Source organism: Aulonocara sp. 'chitande type north' Nkhata Bay, linkage group LG14, assembly GCF_057382095.1.
Source record: "Aulonocara sp. 'chitande type north' Nkhata Bay isolate Kocher_YH1m ecotype deep benthic linkage group LG14, A_spYH_male_GT1.1, whole genome shotgun sequence".
In the NCBI taxonomy this organism is placed as follows: Eukaryota; Metazoa; Chordata; class Actinopteri; order Cichliformes; family Cichlidae; genus Aulonocara; species Aulonocara sp. 'chitande type north' Nkhata Bay.
In genome coordinates, this window is record NC_141357.1 from 15,423,315 (window position 1) to 15,445,981 (window position 22,667).

Here is a 22,667-nt window from a genome sequence, read left to right on the forward strand (position 1 = left end):
TCTTCACTCGGTGTTAAAACCGGGTAAAGGTGGTGACATACATCATCTTTCAAGCTTGTTAGAATTGTACAAACTCTGTTTTTGCCTTATCTACTGTATTTCTACTTATGTTTACACGTGTTTTGGCAAATTAAGCAGAAATGAAGAGCGGCTCAAGACTACACTGAGAGACATTTAACCATTAATCAAGATAATAACTGTTACAGCTCTAATATTGTGATGATTATGAAGTAATTATATTCATCTTGACCTTTTGTGTTAGCATAAAAATATTTGCTATTAGCAACTTACATGCAGATAATGTTCAAACACAACCAGATGAATTGTACTTCTGTTTACAGAGGTATCAACCCGACACGTATACAGAGAAAAACTTACATTGAATTATTGCCATTTTCTTTTTCATAATTTGTTACTTTTTGAAATTACTTTATCTATTATAAGCTACATTTAAGTACGTTTTATTTTGTTGTATTTCTCATCCAAAAAGAAATAAAAATGATTTAAAAACGATTATGTCTTTGATTTGTCACAAGTTGTTTTATTTACAACACAGTTTACAATTTTTGGCACAGAAAAAATACACTCATAAATAAGCGAGCAGTTTTAGATTCAAGTGTGCTTTCAGTGAAACAGTCTCACAAATTGACATTTTTTCAGACATTTTAGTGCAGCTTGGGTCAGATTACAGGAAGCTGAATGAGGCTGAACTGTGGCGCAGCATCTTCTGTGGACTGTGTTTGGACCTTATTTCACTGGTGCGAACAGACTGCAAAATGACATTCAATAAGTTGATTCTTTATCTCTTTTTTTACTGCTAACAGGAATGTCTGCTTTGCTAGAACGTTAACTGAAGCTCACAAGTAACAAAGGAAATCAATGCTGAAGTGTTTCTGTATATGATTTGTATAAAATGTGCAGTATAAACACCCTTTGAATTCTAGTCTCAGAAAGCAAAGATCTGGAATAATTATAATTACAATAATAATAATAATAATAATAATAATAATAATGATGATGATGATACAATCACATTCAAAGAGACTTAAATATAAAGCTGAGGGTATACAGAATGGGTATAGCTACATTAAAATAATAAACTACATTACAGAAGGAGAAATATTGATCTTTCGTTTTATATAACACTTTGATCGACTTTGGAAGTGCAATTCAGCAGAGTAAGTCCCAAACTGCTGATACTGTTCTAGCAGAGAGCCGAGACCACAGAGGCACTACAGGCGCTGTAAACACAAGTCTAACTTTTCATATTCTTCCTATTACCAGTGAGCAGCTTTACTTTAATTAGTTTATTTTTTATGTAATATCTCTGGGTAATCATTTGACTCCACAGACGAGTGGAAAACTTCAAAATAGATCCAAGAAATAGATCCCGTTGTTGGCATTAGATTGAACCCCCCCCCAAAAAACAAACAAACAAACAAACAAAAAAACCAAAAACAAAGGCACTTTTGGTTTATAAGGCTTAGAAACCTAGAAAACACCTTTTGCATGGAGATGATATCAGTGTTATTATCCTTCCTTCTGGATGTGCTGTGATTGTCTGCACTGCTGAGCTGTTCTTTGCTGTGATGGTTAGTGTGTGTATACTTATTAACTGCTTTAAAATTTTTAATTTTAATCTTCTAGTGTTATTGAAGTTCTAGATTTCTCAGAATACCTTTAGCAGTTTTAATTAGAACAAGCCCAGTTATGATTTGAGTGCCTCCACCAGCCTGTGTAGGTGGATTAAGGCAACATAAGCATAACATTAGCAAACTATCATCGTCAAAGAGAGGCCACGACCACAAAAAAAACCAACAAGAAAATACAAATTCACCACCAACAGCTGTTTTTTTAAAGAATTGTTTTGGGGATTTTTCCCCTTCAGAGGCAGTTGATCTGTCTGTGCGACTGCCTCTGTGGGCCAAGCTGATGAGTCCAGTCTAAAAATCCTAAGTCAAGTGTCATTGGTCGGTGCAGCCTCTCGTGGAGGCGCTCTGCTCACTGTCCGACTGTCCCTTCCCCGGGTTTGCTCTACTTTGCCCTCTCAGTCATTTGATGCGGTGTCGTACCAGCGAGGACTCGTCCGTGATCTCACCGTTCCGGTTTCCGCATCTGCAGGGCAGGATGAGCATGAGCAGCAGGATGAGGAGGGCCAACGCGCAGACTGCCATCAGGGCGTAAGATATCATCCACACAAGAGGCTCCTTCAGTGGGCCGCCAGAGCAGTCGGCCGCCACGTCCGCTGCAGAGAACGGTCCCTCGATCTCTGACAGAGCCACCCCATCGCTCACTGCAGTGACGTATGAGAGAGGTCTTATAACATGATCTCATAAAACCAAAAAAGCAGCATTAAGTTAGCATCACTCATACGCCCTCATTCAATACAAATTTAACAAGTGCCAAATAAAAAGAGTTAACCTGTGACTGTGAGCTAATGTTTGAGAAAAGCTGGAAAGACAGGTAAAGAGAACTTTTGCTGGACTGAGAGCTAGCTGAGGCTATCTTGACAATGAGCAAATGAACGTTTTAAACATTTAAACATTTAACTGAACAACTGTTGCTTTTAAAAGTGTGCAAAATCTATTTTTCATTCCTGTTTTTCCTCGTTTAAGGAACATTTAGAAATTGCTAAATATGGTCTCTTTGGCCGACCGGTCATGGCCGATGGCTGCCCTCCTGGTTCTGCTTGACGTTTACTTCCTGTTAAAGGGGAGTTTTTCCTTGCCACTGTCACCAAGAGCTTGCTCAAATGGGGTCATCTGATTGCTGAGATTTTCGGTGTATTATTGTAGTCTTTACCTTACAATATAAAACGTTTTGAGGGTTCCTGTTGTTGTGATTTAGCCCATAAAAATAAAATAAAATTGAATTTGGTGGAACTGGAAGAAATTATTCATGCACAATTATTGCCTTGTTTACCTGCTTAGATAAATGATCTCTTTCATGCCTCCAAATGACACAGACCATTAACACATTGCAGCAAGCGAGCTCACGTCACTCCTATTTTATAATCTTTACATTGGCTTCAGGATGTCTTGAAATTCTTGTTCTCACATACAGAGCATTAAACAGCCAGGCTCCAGACTTTATCCCAGCTTTTTAATCAAGCACACTGCTGCTCGTAGTCTTCGATGACGGGCTCAGGCATCATTTTTTTTTAAACAATGGCATTTAACTTTCTTATTTATTTTACCTGCCCTGCTTAGACATTAAATGCTGTCACAAGCCTCCAACCTGAGCAAAAAGTGTTTGCTCAGTACACAACAAAAATGAACTTTGTACTTTAGTATTAGGGAGGGAGGCTTGGCCAAAGTTCATTTTTCCACAGAACTATGAGGAAGTGCCACTGAAGGCTTAACCTTTGACGTTTAGATCTCAGTGAACAGGACACTGTGTTGAGCTCTTGGTCAGGGAGCCTGAAAGTGGCTGACTTTAGGACTTTGCCTGTCAGTAAGTTATCATTAGCTGATGTCTGGTTTACTCTGTACTTTAGGATTTCTGCTGTAGTTTCTCATAAAAAGCGAAATATTTACAGACATGTAACTGCAGTAAGTGGCACCAGTATGAACCCTGACCTGCACAGCTGCTGAGTGCGAAGCCCAGTCTCCGCTGAGTGCGGTCAAACACTACGTAGAAGCCTTCCATAACAGTGGCGCCGATCACCATGCCATTTGTTGACGACGACACCCCGAAACGGAAGCAGTCCAGCGTGCCGTCAACGTCCGTGATTGGCTGGATGTAAAGCTGTGAGATGACAAGAAATGAGGATGAGATGAGTTTGTCTTTGTTTGATGGAAGCTCTAGAGAAGGAATGATTATATGATTATATATGTGCCTGGCACCTGAGGCAGAATGGTGACGCGGAACGACTCGCTGGTGTTCGTGGCCCTCAGGTAGATGGACAGCTTAGGGAAAAACCTCCAGGGGTTCTCTCCCTTCATCCAACATGCTAACTTGGTGCCTTCCCAGAACCCTGAAGAAAACTCCTCGATCTGAATTAAAAACAAAAACAAAAACAAAAAAAACACAGGAGGAAAGAGAAAAAGAAAATAAGACAGTCACAGTAAGAAATTGACAGAGACAGAAAAGAGACAGTGCGAAGGATAAAAAGGATAAAGACAGAAAAAGAAGGTCAACATAGCACCAAAACAAGTTTTGATGTTCTGCTTTCATTTTCCTACTTTGTATTCATCTGGACGAAAACCGCATTGTTCCTCCTGTATCCGAGGTTCGACTAACGGACGAACTCTCCTTTCCAGCACCCTGGCATAGACTTTCCCAGGGAGGCTGAGGAGTGTGATCCCCCTGTAGTTGGAACACACCCTCCGGTCCCCCTTCTTAAAGATGGGGACCACCACCCCGGTCTGCCAGTCCACAGGTACTGCCCCTGATCTCCACGCAACATTGCAGAGGCATGTCAACCAGGACAGCCCTACAACGTCCAGAGCCTTCAGGAACTCGGGGCGGACCTCATCAACACCAGGGGCTCTGCCACCAAGGAGTTGTTTAACTGCCTCATGCACTTTATGTACCTTTATGTACCGGCTGACACACACAAACAAAAAAACAAAGAAAGAAACAAAAAAAGCAACATTTTACAACTTCAACCTAAAGCGCTCCATCTATGCACGATAGCATGGGAGGTGTTGCGGGAATATGGGGTGTCTGGCCCATTGCTACGGGCCATTCGATCCCTATACAACCGTTGCAAGAGCTTGGTTCGCATTGCCGGCAATAAGTCGGACTCGTTCCTGGTGGGTGATGGGCTCCGCCAGGGCTGCCCTTTGTCTCCGGTTCTGTTCATAATTTTTATGGACAGGATTTCTAGGCGCAGCCAAGTGGCGGAGGGCTTTCGCTTTGGTGGCCTCAGAATCTCATCTCTGATTTTTGCAGATGATGTGGTTCTGTTGGCTTCATCGGGTGAGGGCCTCCAGCTCGCACTGGAACGGTTCGCAGCCGAGTGTGAAGCAGCGGGAATGAGGATCAGCACCTCCAAATCTGAGGCCATGGTTCTCAGCCGGAAAAGGGTGCAGACCCAGGACACGCTGGAGAGATTATATCTCTCAGCTGGCCTGGGAGCGCCTTGGTATTCCCCCGGATAAGCTGGAGGAGGTGGCTGGGGAGAGGGAGGTCTGGGCCTCTTTGCTTAGGCTGCTGCCCCCGCGACCCGGCCCCGGATAAAGCGGATGAAGATGGATGGATGGATGTATTCATCTGCAAGGATGTGGCTGCTTTAATTGAAAATGTTGCCTCCAAGTTCAAATTAACCTTGGGAACTGTTTGTGTGCAGTTCCAAAAAGGTGAGAAATGTGCAAAGCCTAATGGTAAATAAACAAAGGCATGGAGCGCGCGCACACACACACACACACACACACACACACACACACACACACACACACACACACACACACACACACACACACACTTATAACAGGAAAAAAAACCCTCGATCCCTCCACTTAAAGCTACTACGTCCTTGAACAGTGAGTGTGTGCTATTCTCCCCTGCATATCTTTGCTCTGATAACATGTTTCATCATTGTCTGTGGAGCGGAGGCAGCATACCAGAGAGCTGCGTATGATGGCTTCTACCAATGCATTGAAGACGTTGACAGGAAGTCGCAGCAGAGTCGTCCCACTGTCGACTATAGCTTTATCCATGTTATACTGAAAGAAAGAGAGAAAGAGTGACGTGCGGTAGGGTTTGTTCTCGCTGCAACGGACTCCTATGGAAGACCTTGAGCAAACAAAAGAATATAAAATGAGGAAGTTCTTTCACAAGCAGACAAACTGGATTACACTGCTCTGCAGCACTCCTACTCAGCTTCTCTTACATTTCAGTGTTTTAACCTTGACACAGCAAGTTAATCAAGTGCTGTGAGTCAACTTCCAAGTCAAAGCTACAGTTCACTTTGAAATAGTGCAGTGTGGAGTTAGGATCAGACAGTGAGAGAAGCGATTCAGACTGTGAAGTTTTACCTCTCTGCAGTCCAGATTCAGATTCTGGTCTCCCACCTCCAGCTTCAACACCTCCACCTGGTAGTACCACTCTTCTATTATAGGGGTGTACCACACTGAGCCTCGATACAGACTTGGTTCAGCCCCACCCATTATCTAAGAGAAGAAGATAACCAGAATTACTGCCTTTTATTTTTTTTGCCTCAGTAAATCAGCTAAGTTGCAGTTTACATATCTGTTTAGCTTCACCACTTCAGTATCTAACTAAACTTAAAATTAGAGCCTGATAGGAATAGGATTCTTAAGACAGATAAATACCGATACTTAGTGATCTAATTCTGACATATCGGCCAATTGTTTCTTTTTCCAAACACTCAAAACACAAACAACAGATTTCCATAACATTTGTTATGTGTACTTATTTGTGCATTATGATAGTTATTATGTACTCATTCACGCTCTGCTCGGCTTTTGTTTGTGGCATTCCAAACATGTTGCTAACAGAGGGAGTGGCAGAGAGCCATGTGGTGGAAAAACTATGGTGTTTCCACCGTCTCCCTTTTTACCTTTTTTAAATCAGCTGTTACAAATATCGATACAGTTAGATCTACTTAATATCCTAATCAATATTAGTCAGAAGTGCTTCACAGAACGTTGTGATATCCCTGTGACCTTTGACCTCTTTGATATATAATGTTGTTGCTTCATCGTTGTATCTGACTTGTGTGAGAATCTCTAATTTTTAGCATATGACTTGTGGCCTAAAACATTCTTAGTGGATGTTCGGGCAGAAACTTTCACCACTGTGAAGGAATAAAACCACACAATCATCACCAGGTCAAGTGTGCCACATTAAATATCCAACAAGAATACACTCTAGCAAATGTTTATCCCCGTGCCCACACTCTGACAGACCACAGTCAATAAACACACATACACGCACAAGCACCCTGCCATCTTATCCATCTGTCTGCACCAGCGGGTCACATGATGGAGATGCGGTGAGCGAGGCACCAAGGTCGAAAGTATTACGGCGACAGACTTGCTCTCAGCAGGATGCTATCTTAGCTTAATTAGCTCCAGTCAAAGTAGAAAGGCCTTCCAATGTGGAAACACAGTGACATGAAGGACATCAGCTATGACGTTTATAAAAAGGTGCTGGTCACACACACAAGCTATCAAAATCTCAGACAGAGATCCAAAATATAAAGACTGTTTAAAACCAATGTTTTTATCTAATCAAACTCCTCCTTGGGGTGTTACTTCTGACTACTCACAAGACTGCCGCCCGTAGTGTCTGTTTCGCTGCCGGCTGACAGTCCAGCACCACACATCTGGAGGGAAAAGACGTCAGGAATTCCCAGCTGTCTCACCACGGAGTTGAAGAAGGGCTCCACGGACGAGTCAGGCTGGTGGAGACACACAAGACGGTGTTAAATAATGTTGATCGAGTGAAACCTTTACACTTGCGTTTCATACCTTTAGCTTGTGTAACTACACAGATTGTAAAAGCTTCACACACAACATCGTAGAAAATCAATCACCTCAAACATCAGCTCTATTGAATGGAAATGCTGAAATGTGTTTTTATGTGACAGCGGTGTATCATCAGTTTGGACTGTGATATGTTCACTCCTGTTTTCCTCCACAGTGTCACCATGTCATGCATGACAAACAGCCTGGAAGAAAGTTCAACCTCAGCACTCAGGAGTCGCCAATAGCACAAAGTGGTCAGTGTAAGCGTATCGGCTCCACAATCACTGACATTTGATCCCAAAGGTTGTTGCAGTCAGCGCAGAATGAAGGTACGTATTGTGCAGTTTGCGCTGACGTCTTTAACGCTCCATTAAGACGAGATTAATCTGTTAAAAAAAGCTGACACTGGGTAAAGCACCTTGATTTAGCTCTTCTTTTGAAAAAAGAAAACTGATTAATTCACATCTATGGTATAAGGGGAGATGGAAGTAAGAGATGACAAAATACAGCAACAACATAACCTCACCCCATCATTTTATAAGAAAAACACACACTCCTGTAATTATATCACAAACAAGTTTTCTTCTTTCATGTGAAAAGTGGATGACGACATTCAGATAAGATTAGACCGCAAAGTTATTCAGTGGTTTAACAGAAATGGAGGCGAGCAGGAAGCCATGCAATGCTGTCACATTCCCTTTGTGAAACCTGCATGTTCACATTTTCTCAGGTTTTGCTTCCTCCTTCTGCTCTCATCCTTAGGTTTGTGTTTAATTCCACATACATGGAAAACAGCACTTTAATTAGCCAAATCATTTTGCAACGATTCATACAGAAACAGAATTCAACCAGAGTATGGTGTTTGTGCTCCAAAAATGACATTCTGCAAATATGACACACCAAGAAATTGACGAGTAAGGAGCAAATATCCCACGGAGAACACAGGTGGATGCTGGGGCTGTTCCAGGGGTTAAAACAGCAGTGACTCAGGGCAGCAGTCAGAGGATTTGCAGCTTAAGTAGACTGCTAAATTGGAAGGGTGTTTGATATGTGATGTGAGGAGTGGGAGGCATGTAAGTGAGAATGACGTTGCTTGTCCGGACAAGCTCTGAGGATTCACTCAATATAATTAGTTTATGTTATTTTAGTAATCAATGCTTTTATAGTCACTTCGGTGGTGCTTTTGGTAGCACTGTTGCCTCACAGCAAGAAGGTCCTGGGTTCAAATCCACCAGCTGGTACTTTGTTTTGTTTTCCCCACTGTCCAAAGATATACATGTTAGGTTAGCTGGCGATTTTTATATGGCTGTAGACCTGAATGTGTCTCTCTGTTAATCCTCTGATAGACTGGCAATCTGTCTAGTATACCACGCCTTTCACCCTATGACAGTGGCTCCAGGCCCCCACAACCCTGAATTGGACAAGTGTAAGAAAACGGTTGAACAGAACACAAATGAAATAAATCAAATCCCCATTTTTTTCACAATTCACATATGAGTGCGCCAAAACGTCTGTCCTTTGAGTGTCGTCTTTGTTTTCATTAGAGTGTAAAACAGCTTCTTACTAGTTAATGTCACACTGGGCAGAAATCAATGACTTTGCTTAATAACTTTACGCAAACTTGTAAATGAGTATCTCCCGTACCCGTGCCAGCACAGGATAGGCCAATCCCAGGATGCCTTGCCAGTTGATCCCAGGGAGGAAGAAGCCATCAGAAGACAGGATGGCGGCGATGTTGATGTTGATGGTCCCGTTTGGGCCTCTGGGAATAGAGACGCTGTCTATTCCCAGCTCACCTTCCCAGTTGCCTTGGGTGTACCTTACAGCTACAGTGCGACCGGTTGAACGGTAGGTACTGGAACTAAAAGCAGGAGAAAAGAAGACAGAATATGTAAACAGTTACAAAGCTATATATAACAAAAACTGAATGTATTTACTATGTTATACTACAGTTATTACAAAATGCAAGCAGGCAGTATTCCAGCCACTCACAGTGCAGTGTTGAAGTAATGAGTAATAAATTGGTGTGGAGCTGCAGCCACGGCAAAGTTACTGCTACCCGTATCCACCAGGATGTTCAGCTGGAAAACAGAAGGCACAGTTTGTTTTAACAATCACTCCAGCTATCTGTTACCCCCCCTCCCCCCACTTACATGGCCCCAGAATCACATGGTAAAAAAGAAAAAAAGAAAAGAATGACAGCTAAGCACAGTGGGATGCATTCACAAGCCTTTAAGCTTTAAAAAGACATTAAAGTTTGTTTGCAGATATGATTAGAGGAGAAGGGAGAAAGATAGATGCGAGAAATTTCTCCACAGCATGAAAACACAAAAGGTAAATTACACGACAGTTCTCATGGAAACAATGAAAGGGAAATGGGCCATAAAAATAGCCGAACATAAAGAAGGTTATATCTCTTTTAGGGGCGTTTCGTGCCCATCTGAAAGATTCATATAGAACCGTAAATGGACATTTTCTCTGGAGGAAGAAAACGCAGCTTGGTTGCAGCTAAAATTAATTACACATTTTTAATAACGTCTGTAAACATTATTTTAGCAGCACACACGAGAGGAAATGATACACATGAAGTTGCAACGGCACTACTTTTGGTTCAGTTCTAGTGTTGGACAAACTGGTGTGAAAGGTCTTCGTCATTAACAATGCACCTCGGACGCAAGTGTTCACTGAATGTGTGATCTGAGAGTCAAACACGACAGCCTCAAGCTGCTTTCATGACTGTATGACTAGGGCTGGGTATCGTCACTGATTTCTAGAATCGATTCAATTCCGATTCACAAGGTCCCGAATCGATTCGATCCACGATTCGATTTAATTCGATTTAATTCGATTCGATTCGATTTAAATCTGGGAAATTTTGACAGTCAGAAATATTATAATTCAAATCAGTACATTTACATATTTTTGTATCAATAAAAAGGAAGCTGACACACGCAAGACTTTATCAAAGGTGTGAGCATCACAGCAGATGCCTTTGTGTCAAAGTAGCTGAAGATAAAACACAGAAAAACATGAAGGTGATTTTCCTGGCCTGGGATTTTATAAAAATATTCTGCAGTACATCAAAAACGAAAGAAAACCATTAATCAACATATGAACATTACCTCTGAAGTTACAGCGGTTTTATTAGAGACACGGTTAAGCGTTTTGCATTTTGAATAATTTTAAAAAGTTTAAATTTGTTCAGTATTGAACAGCAGAAATGAGGTTTTCTTTTCGGAAGAATGTAAAAGGGAAAAAAACAGCGGCTGACAGCGCTGTAAACTACGGTAGACTGGTGCGTAACAAGCAAGCGAATAATGAAGAAAGGGAAACTGTTCTTGAAGTACAGAGAGAGAGGGGGGGGGGGAGGGAGAGAGAGAGAGAGAGAGAGCTGTGCATCGCGGTGGAAGCAAAACAGTAAAAGTCAGAGTGAATTCATGACGATTTTACGTTTGGATCGTCTTTTGCTGCTGGTTCGGTCAATATTGTTTGGAGAGAGATCAAACTAACAGCTTTAGAATCGGCGCAAAAAGGGCGTAAACACAAAGCGCGGACCCGCCGAAACATCAGGATCAGCGAGCTGTCGGCTTTCAGCCCCAACCGTGAGAAAGGCGACATCTAACTGATTCTGATCCGCGGGTCGCGCTGTGTGTTTAAGTCTATGTGCAGAATCCGTGTACCTGCTCTCATTTACTGTCTTAACTGTTTGGTGGTTCTTCAAATTTTGTGAGATGTCACCAAAGATTCTGGCATTTCAAGCAAAATAAATTTATATTAAAAAAATCGATTCAGGATTTAAATGAATCGATTTTACGTTATCCAAGCCAGAATCGATTTTAATCGATGAATCGATTATAAAAACCCACCCCTATGTATGACCTAACCAGTTGTTTGGTATGTGTCATGTGAACAGTGGGGACGAGTTAACAGCACTTGAGATCAAGTTGTCTTCCAGGCATCGAGTCAATGAACAGGAACAAATAAACAGCAGACTTCTGTCACCTTCATGTTTCAGCTGTGGCCATGTTAACACTCGCTGGCAAGCATTCGCCACCGAGGCGGGGGTCATAAACCTAATGCCCCGACGCCACCTGATGAATCAGCAACAAAGACTCGTGGCAATCTATGAAAACTGAGCAGCTCATTAGACATGTTCAAATGTAAACAGCGGTTTCAACAACTGATCGACTGTCGCCTCGTTGCGTTTGCCTTTACATTAAGGCGCACCACAACAGCGGGCAATAGTTTACTTAAATTACATTTCAGATAAACGCTTGTTGACCATTGTTGACCATTACGCTACACTGTTTGCTTATGAGCGCAAACTTTCTTACTCATTTCCTTGTAGCCGACATCCCACCGGCATGCTCAGGTTCATTTGGCCTTTATGAAAGCAGGTCTGTAATTATCAACCACATGTTATCGACTGGTTCACTCAGCCATGGGAAACCCCTGTTGAGCCGGGCTTATCAGTTCCTCCTCATTGCGCTGGCTCCTGTCCCACCACTGTCACTGTGCCATCCAAAACTCCTCTGCCACCTTAGCAGATGGCAGCAGGCCACTCACACAAGGCCTGAACCAGTCAAACAGGCCTGACTGGAAAATTCTGATATCCTGTGGTGAAGGAGAATAGCGAGAAGGGAAAGCAAGGGCAGCTCCTTATCCCCACACCACCTATCTTTTTACTAGTCACACTATCCTCCCTTTGTCAAGCTTCAGAGCTTCAGGCAAGTCTCTTCCCCTGCTGAGGCAGTCTGCAGTTGAGCGTTCGCTGTCTAATTGGCGGTAGCTCCATGGAGGCAGCGTGCATCTGCTACCTGTTTGTACCAATTAGCAGATGTGAGGCTCTCCAGCCAACACTCAGCCTGTGTGTGCCACATGCACGCCGCAATTAGTGGCTGATTTGAATAGTGCCTCATTGAACACCGCGGCCCTGTAATCACATCATCATCTAGTTAGAATAATATTGAGAGTATAACTCAATAGTATCGAGTTACACGACATTTTGCCACCGCATAAACAATCTGAACCAAAGCAGATGGCTCTCTGCTGGCAAGGTTTCACTAAAAGACTAGAAGATCAAGAGGTGAAGCTTCCTCTATCTTTACTGTGCATCATAAACCAATTAAAGAAGTCTGAGCCTACAATTATGTTCACACATCCGTAATATTAACATCCTGGAAATTGTGCAAGAACGACTTTAAACGCGAACAAATAATAAAAATGGCTGTTTAGCAGGTATCTGTATCAAGTTCAGCTTTCAGGTGGTTTTAATGCTTGATGCAGCAATATGGATCCACTCTGCTAAACAAGCGAGCTAGCCTTAAAAAAAACACTCCATAATCTCACACAAATGTGAACAATTCAACAAAAAACAAAGAAACAAAAAACTAAATGGCAATAGCCAAACCCCTAAACATGTCATTAACTTTTTGTGAATGTTCTCTGCACAGAAAGTTTTCTGACAAAGTAGGAAACACACAGCTGTAATAAAAAAACACCATAAAGACTGCGCCCTTTCTGATTTAATGTTTTCTAAAGGTGAGCCACCACTGACACATACATACTCCTCCCAATAGAGAAACATGTTTAAAATACCAATATGCTGAATATAACTGAATAGTAATCTTAGTTCCAGTGCTAATGCATTGATGACATTTGCTTAACTGACTGACTTTTATGATTGATAATCTGTTGTTATACATTTACCTGTTGAATAATGATAAGTAATAAGGGTAAAGGGGAATTTTCTTCTTTGGGGAACACTATAAAGTGTTCTTTTCTATTAGGACAAAAGTCATTAAGCATACAACGCTGTGACTTGATAATAAGGAAGTGTGGGAAGTGTACTCTGGCAAGTGCTGCAATGTTATCCTCAGCGACATGGCAGGTAGCGCAGATAAGCCTCTGTGAGCCTGAGAAACTGAGATGTGCTGCCCAAGAGTCTTAAAAGCTCTGATCTGTTTAACTCGAGATGCCCCGGGGCAACAGGTCAACTTACTAATGAGATAATTCACCTTTGCTTTAAGCTCCAATTCAAAGACAACTACTTTACAACACAAAGGCAAATCGCTGCCACCCTTAAAGCCTCATGTATTTTTAATAGTGACGGGAGCTCCAGCTCACCCAGATTTAGTCCTCCTCAATTATTAATATGATCTTGTTAGGCGCTTTACATAACAAGCAGTATAAAAATGACGTTCTAACAAATTACACGTACGCATTTCCAAGTTCTGCAACCAAAAGAACCCATATGGAAAAGATATATATAAATATTATAAAGTTTGTATCTGTCTTGTGTGAAACTTGTATGAAAAGCATATAAGTGTGAAAACAGATATAAGATCCCTTGAAAAATTATATAATGAAACTTGTATGTTTTGGATACTTACTAAAACAATGTATGAAAGTAATGCGAAAGTGGCCACTTTCATGAGTAAATCATGTAAGCCTTATATGATTTACTCATGAAAGTGGCCACTTTCATGAGTAATCACATATAAGTTTTTACTATTTCTTTTCCGTATGGGAATAGCAGCCAACGAATATCCCTGCTGTAGAGCAAGTGCTATTTTGTACAACTCTCGGGGTGCTCTCTGCTGCCTGGGATCCTGGTAATCCCTGTCAGCTGCCTGCTAAGAAACACTGGTCCTCGCAGGCAGCATCATGTGAGTGCATGTGAGCCAGAGAAAGAGTGTTGGTGTTGGTGGTGGGGGTTTAGTCTACAGACCCCTAGGCTATAATGAGGCTGAAGCACCCTCACAGCTATATTATCCTTCCTCCGTGGTCCCAGGCGAGCCTAAATGTAAGAATGTACTAGACATACTTATCTTCCCATGACCCTCTGCTGCAGGGGTAAATTTAAACCTCATATTTTGAAGTATAGACTTAATAGCTTGAAAAAAAAATATGGCTGTTAAAGGAGTCAGTGATTGAACATTGGTGGTGGCTTACGACACCAGCTATCATCCACCTACGATGAAGGCTTCATCTCCACTCACACCTTGCATCAGGTGACCTCAACAGGTCACAAGATGTGGTGGGGTGAAGTCTCACAGTAGTTTCACCCTTCCCACCTTGACTCATGTGACGACTCACATGACCAAGTGGATCAGGGACCCTGAGGACCACTTCCAAAGGGGGCAACCCTCCACTGGGGATTAGATACCTGACTTCTTTCTTTCTTTTCTTTTTTTTTAAGAAATGAAGGAGCCTCTTGGGTAATAGAGATCTAGTCTGTTGCCTTATTTTTTCAAACGTTCAAGATGACCTACACAGACATTTAAAAGCATATTTAAATACACAGTGCTGTATAGATGGGTATCCATGGCCCTGAGTCAAAACAAACACACCCAGCCCACCTTCTGACCACTGGATCACATGGTGGATGGACCAGCCCCTATTCACACATACACAGTAAACACACTACAAATGCATCCAGGAAAAAACAAATAAACACAAAAACACAAAACACACACAACACAGCGCAAATACAGTGATTAAAGTGGAAAGCTGACACAAGTGGTGCGTTTAAGTCTAAATGAGAAACGTAAAAAAGAGTTAAAACAGACAGGAGCTCAGGAGCTACATTACCTTTTGACCAGGAGTACCGATTGACATTTCTATGTAGTAGCCTCTCCCAGAGTCTCCTTGCAAATTATTCACCATGTCCAGAAAGTTCACGGTACCGGTGGGATCAGAGGCCAGAGAGAGACCGCTTCCATCAGACTTTAACGCTACTCTCCGAAGAGACGTCAAATTCACATCCGATGAGACGTTGTACTTCCCTGGGTATATTTTCAGCGGTATGGAAAAGTAACAATAGGACACTCCGAAGTACAAACTCAAAGCAAATGCCACAAACGAAACGAAAGTTGAGTATGCCATGTTAGTTTTTTGTTGTTTTGTTTTTTATCACGCCAGTAACAACAGAGAAAGTCTCAGAAAAAGACTCCTGTTCCGTGCTCAAACTTTTCTCCTCAAGTTTTCACACTGGCCCGTACTGCGGTCGCCATCATGGAAACGATCCCGCTTCACCGTCAAAAAGACACCGTACATGGTGACATGCTTCCGCGGTGTGAGTGACACTGAACTGTCCGCTGTCGATCGATTTCCAGCGAGAAATTTCACCTCCATCTACTCTTACGACGGCGCCAAGCGAGCCCAAACAGAAGACTCAACTTCCGGCAGTTGCTTTCAAGTTAAAGCACACGTAACTGTTGTAACGGCCACACAAAACAGGCGTTTAACACGCTAGGTAAAGTTAGATAAATTATGAATGGGATTTATGCAATTTTTGCATTTCTAAAAGCTACTTTCAGTCGCTCCCTTATTCGCAGTGTTTGATTTGCCAGATTTGTATTTTACACCAGATAAGACAACTCCAAAAGGTTTTCTGTCTCTCTTAATTCATAGCGACTCTAATAGGGGTTTATTATTAGACAGATGTAAAGACATTTGTGTCTCATCTAATTCAAAGCCAGTCGAATAGTGGTTTATTTTGAAGGCGCAGTTGCCGAGCTGTAGGTTTTTACCACATCCTTTACTCCTGGTATCAGGCTGAGTGATGTGATTCCACGATGCATGACTTCCTTCCACAACTTGGACTGCTGTAAACCGGACTGATAGCACTGGGGGGCATGTGCCCATTTTTAAAAGACTGTAATTAGATTTCCCCACACTGCTCCACAGATTTTGCTTCACTTATGTGATCAGAACAAATTGTTTTTTCTGTCATCTACCCGAAACCTTTTGTTGTCTTTTTGTGGTAATCTATCTATCTATCTATCTATCTATCTATCTATCTATCTATCTATCTATCTATCTATCTATCTATCTATCTATCTATCTATCTACTTTTAAAATGTTATTGTGCAAATCAGTTTAACTAATGCAATAGTTATCCGCTTCTTCTAATTCAGGAGAATAATGCAAACTAAAACTACATAATAATTCACAATCTTTAACTAGGGGTATAACATGGCATAAAATAATATTATAATTTAACAGGTGTCTTTTTTCCCATTTTAAACACCCTTTAAATCCTGTTATTGGGATTGCTGTGCAGCTCCACATTTATGTAGTGACTAGTATTAGTTAACACAGCCTCAGTTCTGATTCCTCCCCTAACCAACTTCCTCATCATGGCCAGAGTATAAAACACCTGTGCCCTGTATCTTGGCTCCTGGTGTCCAGTTATGTAATTAAATGTGTCTTAACAAAGGTTAACTTTACATATTAGTTCAACGTAGTGTATGTGGGTTAGCTTCTTGTTATGTGTTTGTCCCTGTCACCTGGGGCCTGTACTACGACCTGGTTCACTTACCCTAATGTTACACCAATGTGGTTATCACCTGGATGAGAAACTGTAAGCTTTCCCAAGCATGAATACGAGCCATTCAGCCGTGTAATACAGCAGTGTAATACAGTATTTAAGCTTTCCTTTGGTAATCAACATTGTATGAATGTGTTTAACTGGAACAGTGCTCTAAGTATTAGTCCATTTAAACCCAACTATTTGCTAAAGCATAGTACTCGCCTTAGTCTGGTGAGTAAGACTAAGGCCTAAGAAGAATTACAGGTTTATGTTCTTTTAAATTGTGTTTTTTTTTCTCATGGCATGCAAGCTACATAGTTTCAGCTGCAACATCAGCTGTGTTAAACTGTTTAGTGGTGAGTAAGGAGGTGGCTTATAAGGATATTGCTTTCAAAGGAGGAGAAAAATGCAAGAAATAAAAATCTCCTTTCCTCACCGCGCTCCATCAGGGACACACTAACTTTAGATTCTAACAACTGGACCCTTATGGTGTCTACACACTGATATCTGAGGGATCTCCCAGGAGGTATAATACGGTTTTCTGAAAAACTGGCCTGTAGGTGGTTTCATGCATGTTTCTCGTGACTCAAACATGACCTACATGAAGCAGCTGGATCTGCAGAATAAGTCATTATGGTAATGAAACAATAAAGTGTAACCCTCATAACACTGGGAATCAGGGCTAAAATAAATCCTTTGTGTTACAGACCTCTGAGAAGGTGTGAAGGGTCACAAGATGCTTATAATTTTCAGTAATCTTTGTGGTGAATCCTAATGCACGTTTGTATTAGACTCCACTGCTTTCCTGGATTTCAAAACAAACTCTCGTCTCTCTCCCCCCATGCAGATACTGCTATGTTATGAGTTGGTGCCTGAGTAACCCATGGAGTTACAAAGGTAACTTCCCCTTGGTAGGGTCTCCCAAGGTAAATGGGTTATAGGTAGGGAGCAACAGAGACCCAGTTACCTTACCAGGGATGGGATACTGGAGCACCACCCTGGAGCCAGGCCTAGTGGAGGTGATGTCGGTGAGTTCCTGGTGGTCGGACCTTCACCCATTAGACACAACTGTGGCTCACTGCCTGCTCGGGGAGCAATAGGCGCATTTAGGCCAAAGACTGAAGCCTTGTTTTTGAATATGGATTGAGTTTTTGATATGTTGGTCATTGCGAGTTTTAAGGTCTTATGTGTTCAAATTAATTGTGTAAGACACTATTCTTGTTTCCTCCCAGCAGCTTGAGCCTCTGCCTAATTATGGAAAGGTTTATTATAAAATGTCTTGTCGGTAATGTCTGAATTTACAGCATCATTTTTATATCTTCGTTTATTGCTTGCTATTTGTGAAGATATTCTACAAAGATGACTCGGTTCAAGTTATACCAGTATTGAGGACGCTGAAACTAGGCTTTCACTAGAAGTCTTAATTCCATTGTTCAACTTATGTGTATATCTGAAAGTCTACAATAAAGATACCTGTAAGTACTCAGCCTTGTGCATTGGAAAACCCATGTCCAGTATCTTTTATTAGCACACCACACTCCAAGTATGCTATGTGTATAATCTTGTTCTGAGTGTAACCAGTGGTTTGCACCATGCAAACTCTCTGTATTTACGTTCATGAGGGCATCTCTTGGTTGGTTGAGACGCCTGCCTCTTCAAGTCCTATTGGTTAGATGTTTTCTTAAGCATTGAAATAATCCTATCATTCACTTTATTTTTCTTCTGTGGTCTTTCAGGCCTTGTAGTGTTGCTGAGCTACTCAATGCATTCGTTCTTTTTAAGATGAACCTTACTGTTGATTTGGCCAATCCTGAAGTTCTTCCTATCTCTCTTAGGTTTTAGGGTTTGTTTGTTTTTTTGCAGGCTAATGATGGCTTCCCATATTTTAAATTACAATTAAAAGCTATGAAACACAAATCCAACACTTGAATCATGTTCAGATGCACTATATTACAAAAGTGTTTCATCTTCTACCTTCACACATATATGAAATTGAGCCATGTCCCATTCTTCATCCATAGCATTTAATATAATGTCAGCGTACCATTTGCAGCTATAATGGCTTTGAAACTCTTCCACACCAAGCTCTCTCATCCATGTTAGATGACTACTGTTCTCCTGGCAATGGCTAAACCCATGCTTGTCCGTCAGATTGCCAGTGTCTACTGATCTGAGTCCAGTGGTGGGGTGCTCTACACTGTTGCATTCCACACTTTGCATTGGACTTAATGATGTAAGACTCGAATGCAGCTCCTTGACCATGAAAATCCATTCCATCAAGCTCTCTATGCACTGTTCTTGATTTATTCTAAAGAACACACCCACCCTCTGATTTTATGTGGCCTATTACTTTCGCTTTTAGTGGTTAAAATACCACCAATAGTTGACTGTGGAATATTTAGTACTGAGGAAATTTCACAACTGGACTTGATGCACAGGTGGCATCCAATCACGGTACCGCGCTGGAAGCTGTCTGCATGCCTAAGTGCTTGATTTTGCACACCTGTGGCCATGGAAGTGATTGGAACACCTGAATTGAATGATCTGGTGGGTGAGTGAATACTTTGGGTAAACATGGAGCATTATGTCTACTTCATTTGTCATGAAATAACGAGGGAACAGGCCTCAATTGGCAATGAAACTGCCTGTCGATCAAATGTCCAATTGTGTTTGTCCCCATTACAATGGGGGAAAGTGTATAAAAACTGCTGAAAAAAAAACAACAACTTTTAAATAAAGCTGAAAGTCTGCCCTCGCAAAGACTTAATATTGGTTTAAAACCCATGATGGTGGCGTACACATGGAAAACTACAGAAACTGTCTTTGTCAAACAAGTTATAATTTGATATATATCCACCCACCAACTTGTGAACTGTTCACTACAGTATTAGGGAACAAAATTTTTGTGTATGCATTTCAACTTTGCATGACTTCATTCCCCAAGTTAGAAAGCTTTACGTGCATGTTTCAGCTGAGACGGCTTCGGTTCGGCACTGACAGCGTATGGGGAGAAAGAGTAAGAAAGGAAGGCAAGATCGCTGTCACAGGTCTTCTCCATGCTGCCTGTTTCCACACACAGACAACCAGTGTCTCACACTGAATACCTCATGAGTGCACAGTAGTGTCACATGTTCGGCTCTTTTCCCTGTCCCCCACCCATGCTTGTCTCACACCCTCATTGAAGTTAATCGCTATAGTTATATTAGCCTTAATAATGTGGGAAACTACTGTGACCACAAAAATTTATCTTTCCGGTGGACTGCTTGTCATGCACTGGGTCTTGTGAATGACCCATTTAAGCACAATTCCTATTTCTTCTTCCCTGGACCTTGGGGTATTTCCTTACCCTGAGAGTTTTAAAAACAGGACGAAGCTTTAATGCATCATTTGTCTGGTAGCCTACTAACCCCTTAATGCAGAAAATCAGGAGGTATGTTATATATCCTTTGACTGAAGAGTTTAACAACTTTTTAGGGCTCTCTACCTGGTTTTGTTTATGAAGTCTTCTAATGAGAAGTGGAGCTTTATGTCATTTAAAGCCACAATATACTTGTAAATTTGTAAACACGTTAAAAAGTGTACCAATTACAAATTAAAAGTTTTAGCTAAAGAGTTGTAATGATGATCAGATCAAACAGATCTAATGGAAAAGACTCCTTTTATTTAATCTTCGGTTTCGTAGAGATCAGGTTCCATCAGATAAAGACTCATTGGTAAAAAAGACCAAAAGTGATTCATCAAAGAATGTAAATTACGACAAAATACCCATTCATGACTTTTATAAAGTGTATTTTTAATAATGTGCCCGTCTTATATCCAATTCAATGTTTCTAATCTGGTCCTAAAGCCTCTCCCTGCAGTTCGACCTTTGCCCACAGCAAGGCGCTCAACACCCTTTTTGTGCCTTTAATCCAATCTAAGAGAGCTGTAGCAAATTAGACAGCTTAGGGGAGCCAGTGGTCCTACATTTGGCATTGCAAAGTTCCTTTACTGGGACATCGGTACTTAATCCTCACAGCTCTGATCATTACAGCTGATGAGAGGAGGAGACTGCTCCACATTGTCTCAAATGCAAGCCCTCCTCCTCAGCCTCAACAACAAACATCGACGTCTAAGCACAGATGCACATCTAAATGTAACATTATGCCAACTAATTACCACGATGAATTTAATATATATTTATTAAATTCTCATATTTTTGTTCTCTAAAGTAAATTATATTGTAGCAAATTATGTTTTTCTTATTGATTAATCTGCTTTAAACTCACTGGGGTTTTTTTTTCTTTTCTTTTTTTTACAGGCAGTCAAACTTTCCTCAAGCCTGACATCAGATATGTAAATGTCTGATTTTACCTGACCAGCAGGTGAAAATATATTTAGTGCACAGTCATCTAAAAAGAAAGTAAGTAGATGGTAACCATGTGGAATTAAAAAAGTGCTTTCTGTTTTTACAGGGTTTCAAAATTGTACATGTTTGATTTAATAATTAACTTGGGATTTTGGCAATTTTGACATAAGTGAGTGTGAATGAGTGAGTTCTCCTTTTGTTAAGAAATCAATGCAGCATAAAACGTGTTTAGAAGCTTAAATGAAACTATTTGAAGATCAAATAAATGAATATTTCCAAAGATTACTGGCTATCGGCTGCCACAGTGTAAGAAAGTATAGGATGTTGTAAAAATATTAACACTGCACAAAATATCATCTGAACACTTGTTCTTACTCTTACCAGTCTAATTCGACGCAGTGCATTATTTTAAAGCATAAGCAGGTCTATCAAACAGGTTGATCATAGAAATAAATATTGTGCTGTGAAGCCCCGAATTAGCTCTGCTGCTTTCTCGGTGACCCCAGCTCTCATCCTTTTTATTTTTTTTAAAGCATCACGCAGGGCTATAATAATCAGGCCTGCAGACAGCCCAATCACTGTAAGTGTATAATGCTGCTCAGAGGTTTGCTGAATCTGCTAGCATTTTGAATGCAGTGTAATTACAGCACAGATATGATTGAGCTGGATGAGCGGTAAATGGGGATCACAGTGGGGCAGATCATCATAATCAGGCTGTCCACATGTTTCTCAGGCAAATCTCATTTTTTGGTATCTAATCAGCAGTGCAGTGTATTAGCAAAAAAAAATGGCTGGGGTCAATTAGCTTTTAGTTTAGTGGACTCAAATATTTAAATAAATACAACGTAGCTTGCTTTAAGAATGAATTTAGGCTGAGATTAAAAGGATTTTTTTGCACATCTTTGTTTTTGTTTCTTCTCTGCACGGCAGAGATTGACATATAGTTAGCCTGTTCTTCATAACAAGCTACTTCCCCGTCTCTCCTTCTGCCAGAACTGTCAACCGCCTAACAAGGTGCACATATTCACAGCTGCTGCTGCAGGAGATGAGCCCAAATGAGGAGAGTCTACATAAGATGAGAGGGACGTGCCAGACAACAGGTGCATGGATACATCACGGCTCATCCACTGGCACCACACTGTATGATTCCAGCCATATAAAAGACAGCTGGTTTTGATCTGTTTCATTTTTTTTTAGATCGATTACTTGTAACTGTACAGCAACTCTAGCTCCTCAGACAGGCGGGAGTATGACTAAGGGTGTCTCATCCTAGTCTCACAGGCTACTCACACTTACTCTTCCCCCTGTGGTGATAGCGATGCCTCTCCGCAGTGTATCTGTTTGTTCATTCATAGGAAAAGCATTAGTGACACGTAGATGAGTCATAGAGGCTTGCGTCTAAACAGTCCACGGCGTGTCAGAAACCCTGCCACCCTTCTGCTCCTCGCCTCAAGGCACTACTCATACCCTCACCAGTCTCCCTAGTTACTCTAACTCGTACATATGCATACATATGCCTCCTGTGTTTTTTCAAACAGAGCGGATCCCACCTGATGTGTTGGGTGCC

The 22,667-nt window shown here is 41.3% G+C and overlaps 1 protein-coding gene and 1 long non-coding RNA gene across 2 annotated transcripts; one reads left to right on the forward strand and one right to left on the reverse strand.

Moving 5' to 3' along the window:
- Positions 1–513: 513 nt before the first annotated feature.
- On the reverse strand, positions 514–15,655 carry bace2 (beta-secretase 2). The gene is made up of 9 exons (XM_086261161.1): positions 15,030–15,655; positions 9,429–9,517; positions 9,081–9,297; positions 7,238–7,369; positions 5,982–6,116; positions 5,568–5,669; positions 3,846–3,995; positions 3,579–3,747; positions 514–2,293 (listed from the first exon to the last, which is right to left on the reverse strand). Exons 1-9 carry the CDS (start codon positions 15,321–15,323, stop codon positions 2,052–2,054), a joined length of 1,530 nt encoding a protein of 509 aa, XP_086117287.1. The 5' UTR covers positions 15,324–15,655; the 3' UTR covers positions 514–2,051.
- On the forward strand, positions 14,997–22,330 carry LOC147314318 (uncharacterized). Its single transcript, XR_015124641.1, has 4 exons — positions 14,997–15,693; positions 17,600–17,780; positions 21,053–21,154; positions 22,094–22,330. It is a non-coding gene; the product is annotated as an uncharacterized LOC147314318 (long non-coding RNA).
- Positions 22,331–22,667: the final 337 nt, after the last annotated feature.